General features: G+C 44.9%; 1 protein-coding gene across 1 annotated transcript in view; it reads right to left on the bottom strand.

Annotated features, from left to right (window-relative positions):
• TTC9 (tetratricopeptide repeat domain 9) overlaps positions 1–21705 on the bottom strand; it is a 30063-nt gene extending 8358 nt beyond the window's left edge. Inside the window, exon 1 of the mRNA XM_075192944.1 lies at positions 21250–21705. Coding sequence (XP_075049045.1) covers positions 21250–21550 — 301 coding nt within the window. The 5' untranslated portion in view covers positions 21551–21705. The remainder of the gene's footprint in view (positions 1–21249) is intronic.
• Between the last annotated feature and the right edge of the window lie 5160 nt (positions 21706–26865).

The following is a 26865-nucleotide window of genomic DNA, read 5'->3' as shown; positions in this document are numbered from 1 at the left end:
GCAACAGACAGCCCATCATCGGTCCAGCAAGCCTTCAACTACGGCCCTCACCCAGCTGCTCCAGATTGGACATGACCAAACATGAACGGATGACTTCCTGGTCACGTGACCCCCTCTGTACAATGCAGACAGGACATGCAGCATACTGGAGAATGAGGGAGTGTAGTGTGCTTTACACCGTATGCTCTCCCTTCTTCTTCTTCTGCAGGTTCCAGTAAGAGAAATGGGGGAGGTGGGAGAAGCAGGTCTGAGGAACATGTGGCGGAGGTCTGTGGGGCATGCTGAGTGACATTAGGGGGAGTTTTGGAGTACAGTTTGGATCTGGGGGCTTGTTCATAGGAGCCTGTTCAGATTCCTGAACTAAGTGACTGCACCAGACAAAAAAGAAGAAAAACAAAAACATTTTGGCAGAGGCAGCTCTCCTGACGCCTCCATAAGCACAGCGCCTGTTGCGGCACTGTGTTCCATCGGTCCTGTCTGCAGCTCACACATCTCCGGAGTAGCCAAGTGCAATAGTACACCCTTAACTGGAGGATAGTTGACAACAGCCAGCATGCAGTCATTTCCCCAACCACTCATACAGGCTATCCCGAAAAAGATATGGCCAAGTGCTTTACGGTCAGACGTCGGCCTGATGCTCAGCTCTCGAGCCTGCTTTAATTAGAAGCTAGGCTATACTCTCTATAAATAGGCTACAGAACATGACTGATCATTGAGATATATAATCCCATTATAACAAAAATAATTCACTTGTATTTATAATATATATGGTCATAATTTTAAAAAGCACTTGACAATCATCAGATATTTATATAGCGCCACTAATTCCGCAGCGCTGTACAATGAACTCACTCACATCAGTCGCTGCCCCATTGGAGCTTACAGTCTAAATTCCCTAACATACATACACAGACAGAGAGAGAGAGAGACTAAGGCCAATTTAATAGCAGCCAGTTTATCTACTAGTACGTTTTTGGAGTGTGGGAGGAAACCGGAGCATCCGGAGGAAACCAACGGAAACATGGGGAAAACACACAAACTCCACATAGATAAGGCCATGGTCGGGAATCGAACTCATGATTCCAATGCTGTGAGGCAGAAGTGCTAACCACTAAGCCACCATGCTGCCCCCAATGCCTTGTACTTTGATACACATATGAATGCATTCTTAATTCTCAACAATATTTATTTTCTTAATTTCACCATGTAATCACAAACCGAATACTTAAACAAAAGTACAAAACACACTACTACAGAGGCAAAGCAATCAAAAGAACTTTGAGCATCTACTTATGCACTTATGGTGTTTTCATAGAATTACAGCCAGAGTTCTTCAGCTGGCTAACAAAAATTGCTTTGAAAAGCAACGGTGTTCTATGAACTTTAGGTTTGATGTAGCTTTGCAAACCTAATCTGGAATTTAAACAGCATAATAGGATAACTGGCAATACCCTAAAGATTAGAGTAGTAGTTGGATTCTGACCATGTTATCCAATTTGCTAAGATAAGAACATGGACAGTGGCTGCGAAGTGTGTGTGTGTGTGTGTGTGTGTGTGTGTGTGTGTGTGTGTGTGTGTGTGTGTGAGGGGTGAGGTGGAGACAGCAGCAAGAAGCTATTTACAAAAAGTGTATCAGATGCAGATTTTAGTAATAAAGAATAGCCATCCATTTTGTATATGACCCTTTGCTCCATGTCTGCAAATAAGTAGTCACATAAAAATGACAACGATTGAAAGAGCAAAAAACAAAGAAAAAAAAACTGTTTCGTCTCTTACACCCACCACACTCGCCAGACTACATAAACAGAAATAAACCTCACACCCACAAATCTACCTCGCCTGTTCTCTTTCTCAACCTCACTCCTTCTCATGGCTGCTGGTGACATCTCACATAACCCTGGACCCCGTACAATCCCCATTCACTGCTCAGGCTCCTCGCTCCATCCCAAACCTTTCCATCCACCCTGTACTTGCAATCCCACCAACCTTATCCACATATCTCCATTACTCTCTCTTCCCTTCTCCTGCGCACTATGGAACACCAGATCTGTTTGTAACAAACTTAAATTCATCCATGATCTATTCATTTTTAAATCCCTCAACCTCCTGGCCATTAGAGAAATTTGACTCACCTCCTCTGACACTACATCCCCTGCAGCTCTCTCCTATGAGAGACTATCCCAGTCCTGGAAACAGACAACTTCTTTCACTTACTTCTTCCTTTGGTTTCTCCCAGTGGACCTCATCTCCCACCCACTGTGATGGGCACTCTCTTGACCTTGTCTTCTCCTGCTACATCTCTAGTTTCACAAACTTAACATTCCCACTCTCTGACCACAACCTCCTTTCCTTTAACCTCACTTTACCTCATGTTCTCCCCCATGCACCCAAATCCACACGTACATAACGACACCCAAGTACTCTTAACCCAATCCACTTCTTACCTTCACTAAAACAACTATTTTCTCCTATTTCTGCATTGTCCTGCCCTAATCGGGCCACCTCTTTCTACAACAAAACACTCACTTCAGCCCTAGACAATGCAGCTGCAGCTACCACATATAGTCTCAGATGATTCAAGCCCTAACTATGGCACACCAAACAGACCCACTACCTGCAAAAGTGCTGCCACACTGCAGAGCATCACTGGAGGAAATCTCGTTCCTATCCTGATTTCCTCCACTATAAATTCATCCTTTAAACATGCACTCATCTCATCAATCCTAAAGAAATCATCTCTTGATTCAGCCTCTCTCTCCAACTACTTCCCTATTTCTCTCCTCCGGCTTGGCCTCCAAAGTACTTGGGTGATTAGTGTACAAACGCCTGTCTCACTTTATATCCTCTCACTCCATTCTCGACGCTCTGTAATCAGACTTCCATTCCAGACATTCCACTGAAACTGCTCTCACAAAAGTGATCGATGATCTACTTACTGCAAAGTCTAATGGTAATTTCTCCATACTCATTCTCCTGGACCTCTCTGCTGCTTTTGACACTGTTGATAACCCTGTTCTTCTACACACCGTTGCCTCCATAGGCCTTTGTGATACAGTTCTTTTCTGTTTCACTTCCTTCCTATCGAACCGCTCTTTCAGCGTTTCTACCCCTGGCACATCATCCCCTCCACTCCCACTATCTGTTGGGGTCCCACATGGCTCTGTTATTGACCCTTTACTTTTTATTTTTTTACATCTCTTTATTTTCACAATTTGTTCAAGAGACGACAATGTAGAACATGTTCAATGAGTAAAACAGTATAACATATAATTTGTTCCTCCTTATATTTTGGCAAGAGGGTTAAATACAACAAAGCAGGTTTTTTCAGAATAGAAGGGGGAACCCGGACTGGCAATGTCTGGAATAAATATAGCAAATGTGGCAAGATGTTCATCTTTACTGCATTAATCCAATCCATCATAGAAATATATAGATTGCCATTTTGCTTAAATCTCGACTTATGCGGTCAACCAGGTGGGAGTAGTTAAATCGGTAGTGGATTACCTGAGGGCGCTACTGAAATTTGAACGACTCCTCCAGGTGCGCGTTTGGCAGGGACAACGAATACCACAGCCTCGGATTTAGTGTCATTGATCTTATAACCAGACAGCTGTCAATAGCATGCTAGTTCGGAAAGAAGGTTTGGAAGAAATATCCAAAGGATTGACAGTGTCAAAAGCACATCATCCGCAAACAACATTATTTTATATTGTGGCCAGCACGGTGGCTTAGTGGTTAGCATGAGTTCGATTCCCAACCATGGCCTTATCTGTGTTGCGTTTGTATGTTCTCCCCGTGTTTGCAAGACTGATCTCTCTCACCGCTCCACATCTGCTGCACCACTTTTAAATCCCTACACTGGCTCCCTGTGTCCTCCAGAATCAAATTCAAATTACTCACCCTTACCTACAAAGTGCTCAACAACACCACTACCCTATTTATACATCTCAAATCTCATATCAAAATACTTTCTCTCCCGCCCTCTTAGATCTACCTCTAACCTTCACCTTGTCACTTCTCTGGTAACCACTTCTCACTCCCGCCTACAAGACTTCTCCCGTGCTGCTCCCCACTTATGGAATTCCCTATCACACCCAATCAGGCTTTCCCACGGCCTTTAAATCTTTAAACATTCTCTAAAAACCCAATCACTTTTTAAAGCTTACCTTATCCCTGATAACACTATTCACACTAATACACCCTCACAGCTGTCCCAATATCCACTATAAGCCATACTCTTATTATTAGCCATACTCTTATAAGCCCTTGTTATTATTCTTGCCTATTTCCATTGTCCTTATTACCTCTCCTTCTGTTATTCCTTGCCTTCCACGCCCTAATTGGTTATTGTCCTCCATCTTGCTATTGTCTCCCTGCTTATTCTTACCTGTTATCCGCTGTCCTGATTATCTTACTGTTCTGCTATCATTCTTACCTGTTTTCATTGTCCTTATTATCTCACTGTACTGTTGTTCCATGCCCTCCACGCCCTAATTCGTTATTGTCTTCCACCTTGTCATTGTCTTCCTGCCATTGTTCTTACCTGTTTTTCACTGTCCCCACTATCTCACTGTTCTGTTACTCTCTCTCCCTACTATGCCTCCCCGCTCTCACTCCATACCCATACTCTCCCCCCGCCCTACCTCTCCCGTTCCTCCCCGCCCTCCCCCACACGCTGCTCATCTTGCTAACCTCATCCCCATCTCCCCCCTCTCCTCTCCCCCGTTCTCCTGTGCCCTCTGGAATGCCAGATCCGTCCGCAACAAGCTGACTGCTATCCACAACCTCTTTCTATTCAACTCCTTTAACCTTGCCGTTACTAAAACCTGGCTCTCCGATTCTGACACTACTTCCCCCTGTTGTCCTTTCCTATGGTGGCCTCTCCGTCACCCACTCCGCCAGGCCTGGTGCCCGCCCTGTACTTTTCGTGTCACCTGTACCTGTACTTTTCGTGTCATTCCTCCTGAACCCTCCCTCTCCTTCTCCTCCTTTGAAGCCCACTCCATCCGCCTCTTCTACCCCATCCACCTCCGCATCACTGTCATCTACCGCCCCCCTGGCCCCACCTCCCTCTTCCTTGACAACTTTGCTAGCTGGCTTCCTCACCACCTCTCCTCCGACCTCCCCTCGATCATTCTCGGTGACTTTAACTTCCCCATCGAGAACCCCACCGACCCTGCTTCCAGCAAACTGCTCACCCTCTCTTCCTCCCTTGGTCTCACCCAATGGACCTCCTACTCTACCCACTGCCTTGGTCACTCCCTTGATCTTGTCTTCTCCTACCTATGTAGTCTCTCCGACTTCTCCATGTCTCCCTTTCCTCTATTCGACCACCATCTCCTCTCCTTCTCTCTCTCTCCTCTTCTCCTGCTCCCCTCCCCCTGCCCAAACCTATTCTGTCCATACGCAACCTCGACGCTCTTGACCCTGCCTCTCTGTCCTCCTCTCTCGATACCCTCCTTTCTCCCCTTTCCTCCCAGGCCTGCCCCAAACAGGCGGTCTCCCTCTACAATCACACCCTCACCTCCGCTCTCCGCTAAACAATCTTTCTTTAAATCCCTCATCTCTTCCCAGTTCTCTAACCCCCGCCGCCTCTTCGCCACATTCAGCACTCTCCTGGCCCCCCTCCCCTCTCCTCCCTGACTGCCTCCGATTTCGCCTCCTTCTTCTCCTCTAAAATCGAGGCCATCCGACTTGAAATCTCCTCCTCCACTCTCTCTTCCACCCCTCCCACTCTTCTGTCCTCCCCCCCCAACCACCTTCCCCTCCACTGCTTCCGCCCCACCACCGACGAGGAAGTCCATGCTCTCATTTCATCCTCCCCTCCCCCATTACCTGTTCCCTGGATCCCATCCCCTCCCACCTTCTTCGCTCCCTTTCCCCCACCACCTGCTCTCACCTCGCTCACCTCTTTAATCTCTCCCTCTCCACTGGCATTTTCCCCTCCTCCTTCAAACACTCTCTCTCGTATCCCCCATTCTTAAGAAACCTAATCTCGACCCCACATCTCTCTCGAACTATCGCCCCATATCTCTTCTCCCCTTTGCCTCCAAAATTCTCGAGAGGCTCGTCTGCAGCCGTCTCACCTCCTACCTTTCTGAACACTCCCTCCTTGATCCTCTCCAGTCTGGTTTCCGCACCCTCCACTCCACTGAAACTGCCCTGGCTAAAGTCACCAATGACCTCCTCTCTGCTAAAGCCAGGGGCCACTTCTCCCTTCTCATCCTCCTTGACCTCTCTGCAGCCTTCGACACCGTTGACCACCCCTCCTCCTTCACACCCTGCAGTCTTTCGGCCTCTCCGGCCCAGTCCTGTCCTGGTTCACCTCTTACCTTACTGACCGATCCTTCTCTGTCACCACCTCTGGGTCTCTCTCCCCCCCCCCCCCGTCCACCCTTCCAGTCAGGGTCTCTCAGGGCTCTGTTCTGGGACCCTTACTCTTCTCTCTATACACCTCCTCCCTGGGTGAACTCATCAGCTCCTTCGGCTTCAGCTACCACCTTTACGCTGATGACACTCAACTATACCTCTCCTCTCCTCTCTCCCACCCTCCTCTCTAGGGTGTCCACCTGCCTCTCTGCCATCTCCTCCTGGATGTCCTCTCGATTTCTCAAACTTAACCTCGCCAAAACTGAGCTCATAGTTTTTCCTCCCTCTCATACCTCATCCCCATCTGACCTCTCCATCACTGTCGACAACACCTCTATCTCCCCTGTCCCCCAACTTCGCTGCCTTGGTGTCATCCTCGACTCCTCTCTCTCCTTTGGCCCCCACATCCTCTCTCTTGCTAAATCCTGCCGCTTCCAGCTGCGTAACATCGCTCGCATCCGCCCTTCCTCTCCCAAGATGCCACCAAATGCCTTATCCACTCTCTGATCATCTCCCACCTGGACTACTGCAACCTCCTCCTCACTGGCCTCCCCCTGTCACACTTCTGGTATTACAAACGGAACCCAATAGTCAGGTAATACTGTAGTAAACAGGATTTATTTTGATACAGAAATAAATCTTAAATGTCCAGCAAGCAAGTCCAAAGTATCAACAGGATAAATATCCTGTAGAGGTACCAAGTAATTGTATTCCAAATCACACGGGAGCAAGGTTCTGTGGAAGCATCTGGTTCAGACACAAACACAATACTCGAGCAAAAGGCTGCATAACAGGAAGTGCCTTTTCTAGGCCCAAACAGGAAATGAGATCCAAGATGGAATCTTCCTGAGACAGTTCTGGCCATCTTGGATAAGGGCTATTGTAAGGGCAAGTTCATATCAGAGATCCAAGATGGAAACTTCATGAGGCAATCACGGCCATCTTGAATGAGGGCAAATCTAAGGGCAGGAACATAACACCCCCACTCTCATCTCGCTCCCCTTCGAGCTATTCTTAACACTGCCGCTAGGCTTATTTTCCTTTCTCGCCGCTCCTCTTCTGTCTCCCCCCTCTACCTAGCCCTTCACTGGCTCCCATTACCCTTCAGAATCCTCTTTAAGCTCCTCACACTCGCCTACAAGGCCCTTGCCAACTCCACTGCACCCTACATCTCCACCCTCCTCTCTATTCATGCTCCATCCTGCCCCCTCCGTTCTGCCTCTGACCGTCGCCTCTCTTCCCCCTTATAACCTCCTCCCACGCGCGTATCCAAGACTTCGCCCGCGCTGCCCCCCTCCACTGGAACAAGCTCCCTCCCTCCATCAGAACTTCCCCTAATCTGTCCAGTTTCAAACGGGCCCTAAAAACCCACCTTTTTCTTAAAGCCTTTCAGTCTCCCACTTAACTTCCTACCTTATCTTCTGCCTCCATCTCCCTACTCTCACCCCTGCGGCTCTCTGTCTGTCCACCCCTCCCCTTAGATTGTACGCTCCTCTGAGCAGGGCCATCTCTCCTCCTGTTTCCACCACTTCTAACTCTGCTCTCCAGCTACTTAGCCCTCCTCCTCGAGGGTCCTCCACCCCCATCCCCTCTCGCTCCCTCCTCCCTCCTCTGGGGGTCTCCCTGTCTTCCGCGCCCCTTCTTGGGCCCCGTCATTTGCGGATCCTCCCTCCCCCTTCCCCGCCCTCTCTAGCTGTGCATTGAGCTTACTGAGTTACTGTTTACTGTACTGTGCTGTCTCCCATTGTATTGTAATTTGTTTGTCCCTGTACGGCGCTACGGACACCTTGTGGCGCCTTATAAATAAAAATTAATAATAATATTAATAATAATACTCGCTCTTCTTGTTTAAGCTGTGCCCTCTTCCACTTACAATGTAAGCTCTCTAATAAACAGAGTCCTTCTTACCCTTTATTTTCATGTCTGCATTTATTTTGTCTGCCTTGTATGTCCTTGTTTTATGTATGTACTGTTTTATGTATGTCACATTTTTCCTACTGTATGGCGCTGCAGAACGCTATGGCACCTTACAAATCTACAATAATAAAGAGCAGCTGTTGCCTACACAACTAAGGCAGGTATAATGATCGCTCAGCCCACAACAGGAGAAAGGAAAAATCAGTGATGTTACCACTTCTAGTGACTGACAGGCTTCATTCTCATGAATGTCAGTTCAGCCCACAAAATGACTTCCTCCAATGCAGGTTTTCTTTAGCCTTACCTAGTTTCCAGAATGCTACAATAATATTATTATTATTATTGATATCCTGTGCAATTAGGTTTTGAATATACCAAGGAAACCTAAACACTGTTATGTGGTGTAAACTTATTGAAAGAATCATGGAGACCAACGTTCTAAAACGAAGTCATCACAAAGGCCGGCCTGTGCTGTATGCTCTCCTTATGATTTAGCAGTGGCAGAGTTACCCAGTTGGCCTATCTTGGCTGTGAAAGAGTTAACGCTCCTAGCTCTGCTTGATCATTGTTAAGTTAATAATCCTGAAAGATATTTGGATTTACAGAAGTGTGACCAAGAACCTGAACAGATACCTCCATTTATATATGCATTTTAATTCCCTTTCCTGCCTTGAAACCACTGAACCATAATGAATTATTTGTGATGCATATGATTTCTGCAAGTGCTATTTTTATTTATAGAAATAACATTATTATAAACCATTTTAATGTTTACCTCCGAGTGTCACACTTTAATAATCCAGTTTCATATCAACATGCACGGCTTAGAGGTATCCCCAATCTTCTGGTTATCTGCGTAGGCACTTAAGTGTATTATTATTGTGAAGCACTGTATACAGAATATTTAATCATTCACAACAGTTACTGTCCCATTGGAGCTTACAGTCTAAATTCCCTAACACACAAACTAAGGTCAGTTTTTGTCAGCAGCCAATTACCTACCAGTAAGTTTTTAGACTGTGGGAGGAAACAGGAGCACCTCAAAGAAACCCACTCAAACAGGGGGAGAGTATACAAACTCTGCACAGAAAGGGCCCTTGTTGAAATCGGACCCTTGCTCCCACATGTTGAATAAAGTATTTTTAATGAGGTTTTTCATACAATGCAGAAAATAAAATGAACTGAAAAAAACATCCTGTCTAACTAAACTACTTATCTAATCTAGTCGCTAGTAATAGCAGATAATAATTTCAGTGGTTCACAAGATTCTATGAGACCTTAGGAAATCTATTGATCAAGAATGCTAATTAAATTATAATGGCTACTAAAAGTCTAATTTCCACCTATATAATGTTAAACGTTTTAAAGGGTAAACACTCCATGTCAAACCTATCAGAGTAAAGTAAAGCTGTGCAGGGTTGAGGGCTAACTACCCAACTGATGATCCCCCTATCCCTACCAAATCATCCTGATGGGTGTGAACAACAAATTGAGAACCGTACGAGTGGTGTCACACCTTAGGATACTTGTGCATGGCCTTAATGCTTTCATACATGTGCAACTCACGCTTCCAGACTTCTGTGACTAGATTGGTCCAGTGGATAACACCAGGCGGCTCGGATGCCATCCATCTCCTAGCAAGAATAACCTTAGCCAGGGAGACCAGAGTAAATATAGGTATTTGAAGAGTAGCTGATCCAGACTCTCTTCCAGTGTAAACAGACAAACCTTGGGGCTGGCCCCACATATTGGGGTGAAGTTAAATTGCAAAATTAACAGAATCTGGTCAAACCAGCATTGCTCTTATAATGTCGGCATTGTGAATGTCAACAATCACACTGATGGACATTTCTAACCTGTTACCAGAATGGAAGTATGGGCATGTAGCCTACCGACATTTCCAGTGTCTGAAATAGGACCACATCCAGGTAAAACAATGAGTCCTTAGTTGCCAACATTAGAAAATATATTCCAGTGGAACTTTCATGCAGGATAGTTGAATCTCTCTGTATCACACTTGGGTGCATATTTGTAATGTTTTGCTGTGTTTTAACTTTATTCTGCTGAATTGTGATTGAAATACAGCACTTACAAATGTTTTAATATAACTGCTTATTTGCCATGTAATTAAAAAACAATGTCTGCATGTGCTCTACATTTGTATTAGAGTGGTGTTAATAAAATACGCATACAAATGAAAAGATTGCTTTGAGAAAAATAACCACTTAGAAAAAAAGTAAGTATTGGACCTATTATCCAGAAAATTCCACAAACATAAAAAAAAAAAAAAGAAAGAGGGGGGGTCAAACAATTTTTGTAATATGTATCATCAGGTGGTTGGCACGGTGACTTAATGGTTAGCACTTCTGCCTCACGGCATCGGGGTCATGAGTTCGACTTCCAACCATGGCCTTATCTGTGTGGAGTATGTTCTCCCCATGTTTGCGTGGGTTTCCTCCCACGTTCCAAAATCATACTGGTAGGTTAATTGGCTGCTATCAAATTGACGCGTATGTGTGTGTGTGTGGGTTAGGGAATGTAGACTGCAAGCTCCAATGGGGCAGTGACTGATGTGAGCGAGTTCTCTGTACAGCGCTGCGGAATTATTTGTGCTATAGAAATAGATTGTGATGAGAGGAGCACTGCTATACAACTTAGGTCTCATAGCCAATGGCATTTATTTTACCAATTGTCACTACAAGACCCTCCTGGGCATGTTGTTGTGGAAGTGCATTATTTAACAGCCTGCTGTTAATAATTTGATAACAGAAATAAAACACAGAAAAGGTAATAGCACACTCATGTACTCTTGTATGTAATCTTCCACCTGGGCGGACAAGCTGGTATGGACAATTCATCGGTTGAAGACTGACCACAAGAACAGAGTTCATTTGAGCACCTTTAAAAACTTTCTTTATTGATGAACCCCCCTTCTCTGTGTCATCACAGTAAGAGGTGTGCTGGTATGCTGATCTGTTTTACAGCCATTTCATTGCCTTTTGTTCAAGAATAGTTCTAATAATGGTACCACAAATATCAGAGATGTAGCATTAAATATGGTGTGATTTTCCACACATATGCAGGTCTCAAAGTGGGGAGTCATGTGGTGATATGACATACCGGAACATCTTTGCCCCACTTCCTTGCAAGTAGCCAGAGCCGGTGAAAAGCGGGGTAGGAAAAGCAGACGATCACCATGCCTGAGAGGCACTCTGCTCCATTTGCCTTCCCTGTTTGTTCACCGGTTCTGTATCTGGTGGCTCCCTGCTCTATTCTCGCCAACTGTCAGGACGTGATGGCGTCACAACCAAAAGTCAGCGAGAATGGAGTAGGGAGGAGCCTGGACACAGAAGAAAGGAAGAAGAGGAAGAGAAGAAAACAGATGAAAAGGTGGTCAAAGAAAGGCAAGTAAAGAACGGAGGGTGCATTGTGATGATGGAGGGGCACAGGGTGACTTCACTAGTGAGAGGAAATAATAGGAGCAGGAACAGGGATAGAGAGCAGAACAAGGAGTAAGGGAGAAGGAGGATGTTAGGCACAGGGGAGACCAGGTAGGGATGGAGAGAGTGGGATACCTGCAATGTACATAGGGGAACAGAGAAAGGAACTCGATAAGGGAAAGATAAAGGGTAACATGGAAGATATATGGGGATATTTTGGAAAGTTTTATTATAATATGGAGATATTAGGGAAAATGTAAGTACACAAAAGGACACATAAGAGAGAGGTGGAGGGACATAGAGGAAATGTAAATGGACACAGGAGAGGTGAGGGACACAGGGTGGATAGCCTTGTATCATTTAATATGTTTTATGTTATACTATATAGTGTTAAAATGCACCTAAAATTAATTTCACTCTATTAAAATCCCTAAACCTTCAATGGGCCTAGGCGGCCCTCTGCCGTTAATTTCAAAGTGAAAGTTCCATGCCAGCACTTCTACATTTCCGCTTCAACTACTGCACATATACATATGAAACATAATTATGTTAATTGCAGCACTTACAAATCTATAGATAGATCTATTCAAACGTGCACTATGGAAAGTACAGATTTGATATATTATATTTCTCATAAAGAATAAATAGCCTTGAAATTGTAGCGACACCAAAGATGGTTATTTTTAGACAAAGGAATTTCCCAATAAATTAGGATCTGTTTAATTTTCAACTGGGCAATAGACAAAGGCTGATTGCTGATTCTGTGACACCAGGGTGTCTCTAAATAAACAAATCAGGCAATGTGAGGGAACAGGCATCTGAAGCATGCACATAAATTACCCTTGGTTTGCTTACATACAGTGATCTGCTGTAAACCATATAATCCAAAGCAACTTAATTTTCTATAGGAATTATCACATTACATTAACATTATTTTCCTGGTTAGGCTAAAATCGTGGGTGTAGTACGAGTGATCGGTGCTGTAAACACGACACTATTTAATCATACAGAATTATTCCTATAGTGAACACAGCGACCAACAGGCACGACTTGCAAAGTTTAGAATTTAAAACAGCAACGCACGGACCCAGGTAAGGATTACCTTTACGTTGCCGGTTAGGGTTAGGAGTTAGGAGTTATGGTTAAGAACCCTACCCCTAACCCTAACTGGTAACGTAAAGGTAATACTTACCTGGGTCCGTGCGTTGCCATTTTAAATTCTGAACTTTGCAAGTCGCGCCTGTAAGTGACATCTTTTCCAACAGTCGCGATCCCCTCTCTTCTGATTTACACTCTGTCTTTTTACTAGTAAGCCGCTATTTGTTCTTGGTCGCTGTGTTCACTATAGGAATAATTCTGTAGGATTAAAGAGTGTCAGTGTTTACAGCACCGATCACTCGATTACCACCGATAATCGTGACACTAGCGTATATTTTAAGGAATGCCAGAGGCAGTGCAGGATATTGGTTAATATCATACTTACCAACTTTCTGTTGGTGAAATCCGGGAGCCTGCAGAGGAGGTGGGCGTAACGAGGGGGCGGGGCTCCAAATGCATCATTTTGGACCCGCCCCCATGACGTGATGACGCAAAATGCGTCATTTGACAGCGGGGGGGGGGGGCAAACGCCGCGATTCACCGGGAATCGCGGCATTTGGGACTTAATTCTTCCTAGTGAAGTGGGCAGAATTATCCAGATGCGGGGGATTGCCACACTCCCCCGGGAGCCCGGGAGACTCTCGCAAAATGCGGGAGTCTCCCGGATATTTCAGGAGAGTTGGCAAGTATGGTTAATATTGGTAATTTTTAAATTTAAGTATATTTTAGGCACAGTGCTCTAAATTACACAAAAACCTGGAAAGCCTACACCCAATGCTTTCTAGGTAATATATTACATGCCCTTGCAAATGCAAAAAAGAAAAAGAAAAAAAGAAAAAGAAAAGAAAAAGCTTCCTACAGGCAGGGAATCATACACCCAGGCATTTATATGTGCATCTATTTAAGTGATGTGTCAACCACATTACACACACAGCGTCAAATAAAAGATACTTTGAATACCAACCGATATGTTTTCAGATAATTGATGTCCAAAAATAGAGCATGCAGGGCCCTTGGTCCATCAACCTTTAAAAAAAAAAAAAAAAAGAAAAACACTGCTGTATACAATAACCAAGTCTAATAGGAGCCTGTGATCTGTATTTTTAGCTGCATTCAACAAGTGGCCGGACACAGCAAACGACAACTGATAATGGACACATCTAAAAAGCTCATGTGTACACGCCCTAATATAGTCACCATAGTGGTAAAACATGCCAGTAAGATCACATAAATATGTGAAATATGCTGGTGTGGGTATCGCTCCTGTCATTAAGGAGAGCAAAGCATAAAAAAGGAGTAACATTGTACCTGGGCAAAACCATGTTGCATTGGAGGGGGAGGTAAATTTAAACTGTGGGGACAGATTTATATTTGGGGTAGGGAATGTCTTAGATCAACTTTAAAATTTTGGTGTAAAAATAAAGCGACATGAAAAAACAAACAGCCAGTATTTAACTTATGCACGAAATAATAAACTTATTTGCACCCCTTGCATTGTACCATGGTTTGTCCAGGAGAAATCTTACTCCCCTTAATAAAGGCCCATAGTGCATAACTTTGTAAGTTATATTTACATACTCTATATAGCACTGTAGCCACTGGTCTCACAATAAGAAGAATACATTTGTGAGGACCGAACCAAGTCATGGTAAATTGTGCCAAAGATGTCATTCGTTTCCATTCTGGTTCAGTTTCATCATTCCACAGGTGTTCTACTCTGAATGCGTTTAATAAACCCACTGTTCTGTTTACTCATTAAATGCATTAAGTACAGCCCCCAACTCTGCCCCCCACAATAATACATTTCCTTTAATAATTGAAACTTGACAGGTAAGGGTCGGCTTGCAAGGAGGGCGCCCTTACCAATTTGTCTGTTAGTCTGTTCTTATAATGTCTGATGTGAAGATCTTTTAAAAGACTGGAATATACCTAGTGAATGTCTGTGTAAATGATTAAATGTAACATGCAAGGCTGTACATTAGGGTATGAGGCCAGACTGCTATTCCACAATCACCTTTCAGAGAGCGCTTACTGTCAATATGGACTTGGGCACTGGGGTGTTTTGTTAGCCCTGTCTGAGCTATACTGTTTACAGCCAGGTAAAAGTCACATAAGGTTCATTGATCCCTGTGCTAAACTAATTCCACGTAAACAACTGTCCCGTAAAAACATTGAAGAAACACAGAAAATAACTGAAGCCGCAATCATGTCTAGTTCTTCACGCTCCATAATGACAAGTGCTCGGTTAGTCCTCATTTTGAGCATGTGAACAAAAACTTCAAGAGACTCCAGACGCCTGGAATTGAGTCAGTTCTAACAGTTCCCAGTAGATCCACTGAAAAGGAGTGGGGATGCCAGGAGGTTAAGTAATGGGCACCAGCTGGTATAATATGCTGGACATTTCCGAAGTATAATGATTAACTTACTAGTTAATTATACAGCCTCCATTGCAAGGTATGATGCCATGCTACCTACAGCTCAAATGGTCCTGATTTTGTGGGACTGATACAATTTGCAGGGATTATTTATTTGAAAAGTGGCCTTATGGAAAGGTGGGTATAGTTGCCCAGAGAATGGCATGTCTGTATAGATTGTGGCATAAATGGGCAGCTGTACCTAGTGGCCCCATTTTTTCACTTTTGCTTTTACCTGCAATGTTGGGAAGGTATGGTATTAAACGGGCGACGTACATAACCACACCTTAAAAAAATAAAAAAAATTAAATTGCTTGGAAGCTCCTGCCAAATTGAAGGGAACATACATTTGGAAAACTTTGTCCAAGCCTGTGCTATTCACTCAGGGAATCAGAATATTTATAGACCTGAGCCCTATCAATAGTGTTACTGATGAAATCTAGCTGGAAGAGAAAAGAAGCCTATTGAGACCACAGCGTAAGGAATTCTCTGTGGAATGCAGAGGAAACAGGTGGGACTTCCTATGACCGATGGTAACACGCTGTCACAGGAGTAAACACTGCAGGAGTTATCCTTTGACTTAGGTTACTGTCTTCTCTTATAATGAATACAGCGCTGTGATACATTTTCCCTGGGGGTATCCTGGGATCAGGAAGTGCGAGGGAGTGAATTGCAACATAGCACAGGATATGTCTCTTCTAAATGTTTTCCATATATTGTTCCAAAAGCACTGTACTGTAAATCCACTCGGATACAAGGTGTGCCTTTAAATGGACTACAAAATATCCAACACAAACACACTGCTACGGAAAGCCTTACAATACATCCCCAACAGCTGACTTTAAAGGACAAACAACAACAACAAAAACTGAAGCAGTGTAATAAGTAGTACAGTGTTACAAAGTATTTGTGTAATGAACGCAAACTTTTCTATTTGATAAACACAGTTTTCATTGGCACAAATTCACTACTGTATGCTTTAAAGGAGCTTCTGATGTCATTTACCACCAGTTCAAAACCAAATAGACAAAGAAAAAAAAAAAAATCACCAATGTTGCCAGCTATATAAAACGTTTTTGGTTTTTTTTTTTAAAAAAAAAAAGGATTTTTGATGGCCAAGATTTTTCTACTTATTCTTTCTGTAATAACATAAAAGTACTCCCATCTAGAGCTGTGCATTCCATCTAGCCACCCGTTTCAGCCGGTCTCTTATGAAACTATCATCATCATCATTTATTTATATAGCGCCACTAATTCTGCAGCGCTGTACAGAGAACTCACTCACATCAGTCCCTGCCCCATTGGAGCTTACAGTTTAAATTCCCTAATATAGACACACACTCACACACAGACAGACTAGGGTCAATTTTGATAGCAGCCAATTAACCTGCCAGTATGTTTTTTATGATTGTTTGTAGCAGGTATGTTGTGGTATTAAAGAGAAGAAAAAGGCGTATAAATTCTAAGATATTAGCCTAGTGAAATACATTGGGTAATGAAGGAACTGTGAAAAAAGTGTGAATTCCAGAAACGTGTAAAACTGAGGAATATGATATTATATACACACACATATCACATACACACACATATAACATTTACTGTTACAGCTGTCTAGTATCTTCCATTGTAATCTTTTTACATGTTTGCATGATTTGGTTAAAGGAGACATCTTCTGGGCAAGCGTAAATACTCCTTGGTATTACTGAAAAGGTGCAAACATTCCATCTGCTTGCAGAAGCATGCTAACACTGATCTATAGAAGATTATTGTGACAAACTAGAATATACTCTCACTTTATACATTCTTGATTGGCTCTAAATGATCACATGAGCTAACCTCAGCAGCTGCCGACAACTAACTTACATTGTGCATAAATGTACCTAAACACGCAAGAATTTTAATCAAAAGATCTTTTCACCAGCGATCTGTAAATCGAACAATTTTTACACAGAAAACAACTGTAGTCTGTTAAACTTGATATATATCACACGTGTACAGATAATGATTGTTCAACCTGCTTACACACATAATATATATCTTATTAAGTAACAGCTTTTCAAACTTTCATATATCTGACAGATATTTTGATTAACACTTATCATGAGTCACAATAATTGTGAAATATTTTCACTAGTTTACTAGGGAGCTGCTTTATGTCTCTAATGCCTCGGAGTGAATTTGACTACAGTTGTAACATTATATTCATCTACACCAGTGCTGCTTACTTCCTTTTTAACCAGGACAGATTTACTAAGCTGCGGGTTTGAAAAAGTGGAGATGTTGCCTATAGCAACCAATCAAATTCTAGCTTTCATTTATTTAGTACTTTCTACAAAATGACAGCTAGAATTTGATTGGTTGCTATAGGCAACATCCCCACTTTTTCAAACCCGCAGCTTAGTAAATCTAGCCCTATGGGATTTGTAAATCACTCATATTAAACCATAAATATACATTACATAAAGAGCATTCTAGTTTTAATTTATCTAATGTTGCAAATAGAGGGTGGAAATCTCACATCTTAAAGTAAAGCTATTATTTAGCATTCAAATATATCAAAAACTTACATTTTCTTACAGAGGGGAATAATAATACAGATAAGATAACTGGAGAGCTTAGCTTATCCTTCCAGCATGCTCATGTTCACTCCTCTGCAGAGTGTTGCCATGTTAGGAGGTAGGTGTTTCTCTAACTGAACAGGCATAGAGTGAATGATAACTTTGCAATCTTACTTACACAATTGCAGTGTGTGGATTGGTAGATAAAATAACAACTAAAACCGGGTATGATGCAAGTGCCAACATTGAGAATTATATCGGGTAGTTAGCATAGTCAGCTGTAGAACTTGAAGAAAACAAATACAATTCATCACATAGGAAAGACAAGTGCTCCCTCTCCACTCTACTTGTATTGGCAGGTAATACAACCCCTACTCTCTCCACTACTCTGCTGGCAGTGCTGCCCCTACCATTATGCAAATTCAGGCCGTTGTGTAAAGTGCCAATGTTTTGGGGTGCCCAAAACACTGAATGAGTAACATCATGTCTCCCATTTAATGTTTTTCTTTCCCCAGTCACCACACTCTGAAAGCAGGTGTCACTGGGGACTTAAATGAAACACACTTCCCTTCATAATTGGCCGACAATGGGGAGAAGGGGATGTTTATAAGAATCGGAATTAACTTGAGCACACTCTGCAGGCTTCTTACATTCTGTAGCGTTGCAGCTTCTCTGTGTTGGGATTATGGCAAAGCACCAAACTCCCTGCACCTGTCACTAACACGGAGAGCAGCAGTACCAGGACCATCACCCCTCTCCTCTGCCTGCTCCCTTGCCCCGCAAAGGTAAGAATCAATGGTCTGGCCTGCAGACCAGCACTCCCCCGTTTCAAGCAACCAGACAAGACTCCTTCTGAAAGTGTATACCAGCCACCAGCAGGAGGTGCCGAGACCAAGTATGTCCTGCCACTGTTTTATTGTCTTCCCTTATTTTACAAAGTTGCCTAATAAGTCTTGTTTTTCGCTACTGCCAATACAGAAGTTGAAATACTTCTTCTTCTGCAGTGTAGTTGGCAAAGACATTAAAATTTAAAGTAGTGTTTTGTAAGGTCACCCCCTCCCCCTCTGCCCAACACACACGCATCTTGTTATTTTCCAAAATGTAATTGCATTTGAAGGTTCCAGTGCCAGCAGGTACTATGCCTGAATTTTCAAATGTAATTAAAAGAATTAAAAGAACAAATCACCACTGCCAGCTCAGCATGCTGGGTCCTACTGGGTAAATGAGAGATTTACTTAGAGGTCCACCTGGCACACAAGAAGCATTTGCATTGGCAAAAGGGGTCCTAGAATGAAGACTTAAGCGTGTGAAGGGCTGCACTTTGAAGAGGACATATCCTTTCACAGACTGTGCAAACTTCATATAAGTTTGTGTTTCACCTTGTTACTGTCGCCATCAGTGGCTGGCTGGCAAATTTTAGCCAGAGGGACGAGGTCAGGCTCAGCAGCCTGTCAGGTACATTTAAAAGTAAATTAAAAATGTAGTCAGCCCAGTGACCCAGCCCAAGGCAACACACTATGGGCCCCCAGCCCCTGGTCACTATCACACATCAAAAATCAAGGCAGATAACATATAGCATTCTTTATAAATCTACCACATAAAAGCTGTTCCATGCTAAATCAGCACAACATACAGTCTTACAGGATTGAAGCACGTTTCTGTGAGGCTAGGAGAAGGGCTGGAGTGACCACACTAGAGCCAAGTATAGCCTTAATCTCACTCTGGAGCCAACATGAAGCAGTCATCAGTCCAAAAATAGAAAGTTGTAGAAATGGTTGAGAAATTACATTCATCTGCAGGTGTAAGTCTACAACAAAAATTGACCAAGTTTTCTGTAAAGAGAGAAGTGAAGCTATTCTATGCCCAGTTCCAGGAACCAGTTAGATTATCAGCGGTTTACAGAATAGTGAGATAAACCTCAGGATTGCCCTGAATTACAGGGGAAGTCTACTGCCCAGCTGTCTGTTCAAGCCTGCTGATCAGCGGCCTTTTCACCGATCTATGCAGCTACAACACGAAAAAAACAATTTAATGGCCAGCAGTATTGCAATATGGTGGCAGCAATTATTAGGTCAGAGAAAAGACATTACATGAGTTTAGTGACAGTTAATGTCCCAAGTGGGTTTTCCAAAACAGTTACACTTACAAGAGTCAAGACACTATCATTTCCATTATATAGTAACAATGTGCCCATAAATGTAATAATCAATCAATCATTTTAATAGGCACCCTTCACTAGCTGTATGTCTACTTGCCCACCTAAACCTGAAATACCAAGCTGGCAGTGCAATATATATATATTATAAACAATGAACATATACACAATGTCAGCTCAGTGAATGAATTGGATAATCACTCTTGGGTCTGGCTACAAACAGTGGAATCTTGATCTGAGAAGCAAGCTAGAATTTATGAAAGGATGTAAGACCTCCACCCACCCCTGCTGTCAATCAGAAGGGAGATGAATTCTAACCGGTCCAGTTATAAGGGTATCATATTTAGCAGTGTGTTAAAGGAGGAACAAATTATCTGCATTGTATGTAGTTTGGTACCTTCTTCATATATCAGCTCAGGTGGAACTAATACATGTTCTGACTGGCAATGGTGGAAGTAGAGCTGTCCTCTACTATTTCAATATCAAAAATGTTTGTTCAAGAGAATTCCCACAACGAGAACACTAAACAACAGCATTGACAATGTGAGTGAGGCATAATACAGTGAAACCAAGTCCTGGAGAGGTGATCCAAAGTCACCCACAGTGCACTTTATTTCTGGCTTGCAGTAAAATACTGTATCTGTAAACAGTTATATTCCCCTCTACAATGTTGTTGACACTGTGGACATATATTGCCCCACTGGTGGCAGTATGCTAAAAAAAAATAAGTCAAATAATCCCAAAGGTATCAATTTTAAAGCATTTAACAAAAGGTCAGTAAATGTGCTGGCAGTAAACAATAGGTCAAATGTTCATTTGTTAGTAAGAAAAATAGATGTCAGTAAAAATGGTCAATCCTTGGCACAAAAACACTACTATACACTGCATGAAATACATACGTGGCTTAAGACGAAGTAGTTTTGCAGAGTACGTAGTACACCATTTGATGCATTTTCTCCTCTATTAGTTACAATCACTATATATTTTGGTTCAAAACAATACAAAATATCTCTCAGAATTTACATTAAAAAAAATGGTTGGCATGGAGAAAGAAATATTAATCCGCCTGTGCACTGGTGGGCATCACACCCAGGTAATTTTGCACAGGGGGCATTATTCTCTGTTACATATAAGAAATGCAATCTTTATTATGCACAGACATATACCATCGTATCATGTTAGAGGACTTCACAGCCTGCACTGAGAGATGACCACACACTTCAATAACATGGGCATGGTAATACAGCTATTTGTGTACAGATGTGTCATGTCAAGCCAGCATCATGCCCAGCACCCACCTGCCAGGCTATTGTAACAATCCACCTCAATACTCTCCACCGCCCTTCTCTGCTCCTCCGTTAACATCCCTTGTCCGGGTATAGGGGGTGGCTGCTGGGTATCACCAGCAGTGTCCCGCCCGGTGTCCTGTTCCCCCGGGAGACCCTTCAGTTCCAGCAGCGCCCGGTGGTACTTGCCGATGGCCTCCCGGTACTTCTTGTCCTTGTAGCACTGCGCCCCCTGGATCTTGAAGTCCAGGGATCTATGGATGAGCTGCCCCGGGTCCCCTCGGTGCCCCCCGGTGAGGCTAGCCCGGTCCATGTCTCTGTAGCTAGACAGCAATTACATGCTATGTCCAAGGTGTACTGTCTAGAGATCCAGCAATCAGACAAATCTGGAGATCCAGAGATCAGTGTATGGGAGATCAGAGTATAAAGCAGATCCGTCTGCAAACAAACCAGACAGAGGCAGCTCCCTCCCTCCTCCCAGTGCAGCCCCTTCCTGAGCTGTTAAAGGGACAGTCAACCTCAATATCACAGATCAGTCAAAGATCACAGTGATAAGCCTGCTCATCATTCCCCTATCTAATACATATGAAGCTAGCTTCAGTAGCCCTTAGGCTGGGCAAACTGGTCCACACTCCCCTTGTATGACCTGCCATCAGCTGCTGCGGAACCTCTTTAAATGCAGAGTTGTCAATAAATTTGATTTTTTAAATTCAGCTAAAAAAAAACCCAAACACTCAAATAGCATAGATATATTTTAATATGCACATTTTAAATAGCATATACAGCTGGAAACTATTGCATGTCATAGTTGCCAACTGTTCCTAATTCCCAGGGACAGTCCCAGATTTTAAATATTTGTTCCTGGAAGTTTTATGGTTTCTATTTTTCAGAATTGAACTACATAATGCAATATACCTTTTCTGTGTGTCAGATGTGGTCCTTACCCTTTGTCCTTAAGATCTAAGCCTTATAAATAAATACTTATTGTACAGGAGTAATTAAAGTTAAAACAAGTGCATTACAACCTGTTCTGTAAACATGACATGATGGGAATCGTAGTACTCCAAGGTATTTAGATATCGCGTGGTGGTATATGAAAATATATTGTGGTATATGAGGCCAGTGACAGATCTGGGCATGAAGGACTCACTGGGAGAATGAAATGGTAGAGGCCCATAAAATAGTTTATGTGTGCTCCTGCTCTGAGGCAGCGCACCACTGAAGGGGCATAGCCAGCCTCCAGAGGAAGTGTGTGCAGTCATAAGACAGGTGAGAACGGCCACTAGAGGGGGCATGGCCAGCCTCCAGAGGAAGTGTGGCCAGTCATAAGACAGGTGAGAACGGCCAATAGAGGGGGCATGGCCAGCCTCCAGAGGAAGTGTGTGCAGTCATAAGACAGGTGAGAAGAGCCACTAGAGGGGCATGGCCATCCTCCAGAGAAAGTGTGGCCAGTCATAAGACAGGTGAGAAGAGCCACTAGAGGGGGCATGGCCAGCCTCCAGAGGAAGTGTGGTCAGTCATGAGACAGGTGAGAGGAGCCACTAGAGGGGGCATGGCCAGCCTCCAGAGGAAGTGTGGTCAGTCATGAGACAAGTGAGAAGAGCCACTAGAGGGGGCATGGCCAGCCTCCAGAGGAAGTGTGGCCAGTCATAAGACAGGTAAGAACAGCCACTAGAGGGGGCATGGCCAGCCTCCAGAGGAAGTGTGTGCAGTCATAAGACAGGTGAGAACGGCCACTAGAGGGGGCATGGCCAGCCTCCAGAGGAAGTGTGGCCAGTCATGAGACAGGTAAGAAGAGCCACTAGAGGGGGCATGGCCAGCCTCCAGAGGAAGTGTGGCCAGTCATGAGACAGGTGAGAAAAGCCACTAGAGGGGGCATGGCCAGCCTCCATAGGAAGTGTGGTCAGTCATGAGACAGGTGAGAAGAGCCACTAGAGGGGGCATGGCCAGCCTCCAGAGGAAGTGTGGCCAGTCATGAGACAGGTGAGAAGAGCCACTAGAGGGGGCATGGCCAGCCTCCAGAGGAAGTGTGGTCAGTCATGAGACAGGTGAGAATGACCACTAGAGGGGGCATGGCCAGCCTCTAGAGGAAGTGTGGCCAGTCATAAGACAGGTGAGAACAGCCACTAGAGGGGGCATGACCAGCCTCTAGAGGAAGTGTGGCCAGTCATAAGACAGGTGAGAACGGCCACTAGAGGGGGCATGGCCAGCCTCCAGAGGAAGTGTGGCCAGTCATAAGACAGGTGAGAACAGCCACTAGAAGGGGCATAGCCAGCCTCCAGAGGAAGTGTGGCCAGTCATAAGATAGGTGAGAACGGCCACTAGAGGGGGCATGGCCAGCCTCCAGAGGAAGTGTGGCCAGTCATAAGACAGGTGAGAACGGCCACGTGAGGGGGCATGGCCAGCCTCCAGAGGAAGTGTGGCCAGTCATAAGACAGGTGAGAACGGCCACTAGAGGGGGCATGGCCAGCCTCCAGAGGAAGTGTGGCCAGTCATAAGACAGGTGAGAACGGCCACTAGAGGGGGCATGGCCAGCCTCCAGAGGAAGTGTGGCCAGTCATAAGACAGGTGAGAACGGCCACTAGAGGGGGCATGGCCAGCCTCCAGAGGAAGTGTGGCCAGTCATAAGACAGGTGAGAACGGCCACTAGAGGGGGCATGGCCAGCCTCCAGAGGAATTGTGGCCAGTCATAAGACAGGTGAGAACGGCCACTAGAGGGGGCATGGCCAGCCTCCAGAGGAAGTGTGGCCAGTCATAAGACAGGTGAGAACGGCCACTAGAGGGGGCATGGCCAGCCTCCAGAGGAAGTGTGGCCAGTCATAAGACAGGTGAGAACGGCCACTAGAGGGGGCATGGCCAGCCTCCAGAGGAAGTGTGGCCAGTCATAAGACAGGTGAGAACGGCCACTAGAGGGGGCATGGCCAGCCTCCAGAGGAATTGTGGCCAGTCATAAGACAGGTGAGAACGGCCACTCGAGGGGGTATGGCCAGCCTCCAGAGGAAGTGTGTGCAGTCATAAGACAGGTGAGAACGGCCACTAGAGGGGGCATGGCCAGCCTCCAGAGGAAGTGTGGCCAGTCATAAGACAGGTGAGAACGGCCACTAGAGGGGGCATGGCCAGCATCCAGAGGAAGTGTGGCCAGTCATAAGACAGGTGAGAACGGCCACTAGAGGGGGCATGGCCAGCATCCAGAGGAAGTGTGGCCAGTCATAGGACAGGTGAGAACGGCCACTAGAGGGGGCATGGCCATCCTCCAGAGGAAGTGTGGCCAGTCATAAGACAGGTGAGAACGGCCACTAGAGGGGGCATGGCCAGCCTCCAGAGGAAGTGTGGCCAGTCATAAGACAGATGAGAACGGCCACTAGAGGGGGCATGGTCAGCCCACACAATAAAGTTTTTTTTCTTTATTAATACTTAATAATTATATGCACGGTGGTGTAGCACCTCAGAACTGCGCCGCTTATTACACTTTAACTGCATTGTTCAAATCCCATGCTGCCAGCCTCAAGTCACTGAATAAGTCATCATATCGGCCAGGCAGCAGAAGATTTGAAAACAGTGGCATCAGTAGGGATGAAGGGTGGAGGATGAAGAGTCTGAAAGCAGGAAGGGCAGATTAGGTAAGAAAAACAGGAGGGGGAGTGCAGCAGATGGGAGGGTGGCAGATGGGGTGTCTGTGAGCAGGGAGGGAGAGTGTGGCAGATGGGGTGTCTGCGAGAGTGTGGCAGATGGGGTGTCTGGGAGCAGGGAGGTAGAGTGTGGCAGATGGGGTGTCTGGGAGCAGGGAGGTAGAGTGTGGCAGATGGGTTGTCTGGGAGCAGGGAGGTAGAGTGTGGCAGATGGGTTGTCTGGGAGCAGGGAGGTAGAGTGTGGCAGATGGGGTGTCTGGGAGCAGGGAGGTAGAGTGTGGCAGATGGGGTGTCTGCGAGAGTGTGGCAGATGGGGTGTCTGGGAGCAGGGAGGTAGAGTGTGGCAGATGGGGTGTCTGGGAGCAGGGAGGTAGAGTGTGGCAGATGGGGTGTCTGGGAGCAGGGAGGTTGAGTGTGGCAGATGCGTTGTCTGGGAGCAGGGAGGTAGAGTGTGGCAGATGGGTTGTCTGGCAGCAGGGAGGGTGGAGTGTGGAAGATGGGGTGTCTGGAAGCAGGGAGAGAGAGTGTGGCAGATGGGGTGTCTGGAAGCAGGGAGAGAGAGTGTGGCAGATGGGGTGTCTGGAAGCAGGGAGGGTGGAGTGTGGAAGATGGGGTGTCTGGAAGCAGGGAGAGAGAGTGTGGCAGATGGGGTGTCTGGGAGCAGGGAGGGAGAGTGTGGCAGATTTGGTGTCTGGCAGCAAGGAGGGTGGAGTGTTGCAGATGGGATGTCTGGAAGCAGGGACGGGGACAGAGCTGGATTAACTATAGGGCTAAAGGGGCTACAGCCCAGGGGCCTCGGGCAACTGGGAGGCCCACCGGCATTCATCAGATCGGGTTAAGGTTCTGGGTTGCCCAGGCACTTAGTAGACAGGGAAGATATGGTTTAATATGGCATTCATTTTAGACAACTACACAGGTAAAACTGTGTGCACTATTGTTAGGTGCGCACAACGCGAGCAGATCAGTGTGAAGCAGCACATACCCCCCAACTGTCCTTGCAGTTGGACTAAAGTGGGACAATCACCCCACCAGATTCAGGACAGTTGGCAGACTGTTCTGCCCTCTCTTATCTACTATTGCAGCTTTCACTACTTGCGGTTGCTCATATCTTTAGCTTAGTTGCTGCTTGTCTGTATCCTGGAATGTTGGTGCTCTATTTGGAAAAAAATCAAGTACATGAAATTTAGAACGCTGCAATAAGCATTAAATCAATACCACCCACGTTTAATAATTGTACATCGCTCCATGCAACCAGTCCCAATATTAAATTAGTAGTATTCACATTTATTAGACATATTTCGACCCCCAACATTAAATTAATAGTATTCCTATTTAATAATTAAACTTATTCCCCTCTGCCCAAACAGCCTTGCAATAAATTAATAGCATTTATATTTCATAAATACACCTATTTCCCACAACCATCCCCAACATTAAATAATCCATATTCACATATAATAAATAGCCCTTCTTGTCTCCAAACTCATTTGCACATTCAATTAATAGCCTCAAACCACCGCAACGTTTAAATAAAGGTCCCATCACCCCACCTTAAATAAATTAGTGCCACTATTAAATAGTTCAATCACCCCACTAATAAATGAATAGTACCCACTATTAAATAATTAAACCCCCCACGCAACCATTAAATTAACAGTCAACCTACCACCCTCATTACATTAAGACCCTGCCCCCTCACACTTACCTTCTTCCATTCGGTCTGTGTTGCTCTTCTCTCTACCTCTCTTGCAATCTGCTCACATGGAGCGGCAAGAATGTAATGTGGTGTACGTCCTGTGTGAGACATTGTCGGTGACGGACACAGATAGGGGAGTGGAGGGAGGAGGCAGGCACATGGAGGGGAGGGGATGGGAGTGAAGAGGCAGACACACATAGGAGAGGTGAGGGAGGAGGCAGACACACATAGGGGAGGTGAGGGAGGAGGCAGACACACATAGGGTAGGGAGGAGGCAGACACACATAGGGTAGGGAGGAGGCA

This window comes from Mixophyes fleayi, chromosome 12 (genome assembly GCF_038048845.1).
Source record: "Mixophyes fleayi isolate aMixFle1 chromosome 12, aMixFle1.hap1, whole genome shotgun sequence".
NCBI lineage: Eukaryota > Metazoa > Chordata > Amphibia > Anura > Limnodynastidae > Mixophyes > Mixophyes fleayi.
This window is presented reverse-complemented; position numbering and strand designations above follow the sequence as displayed.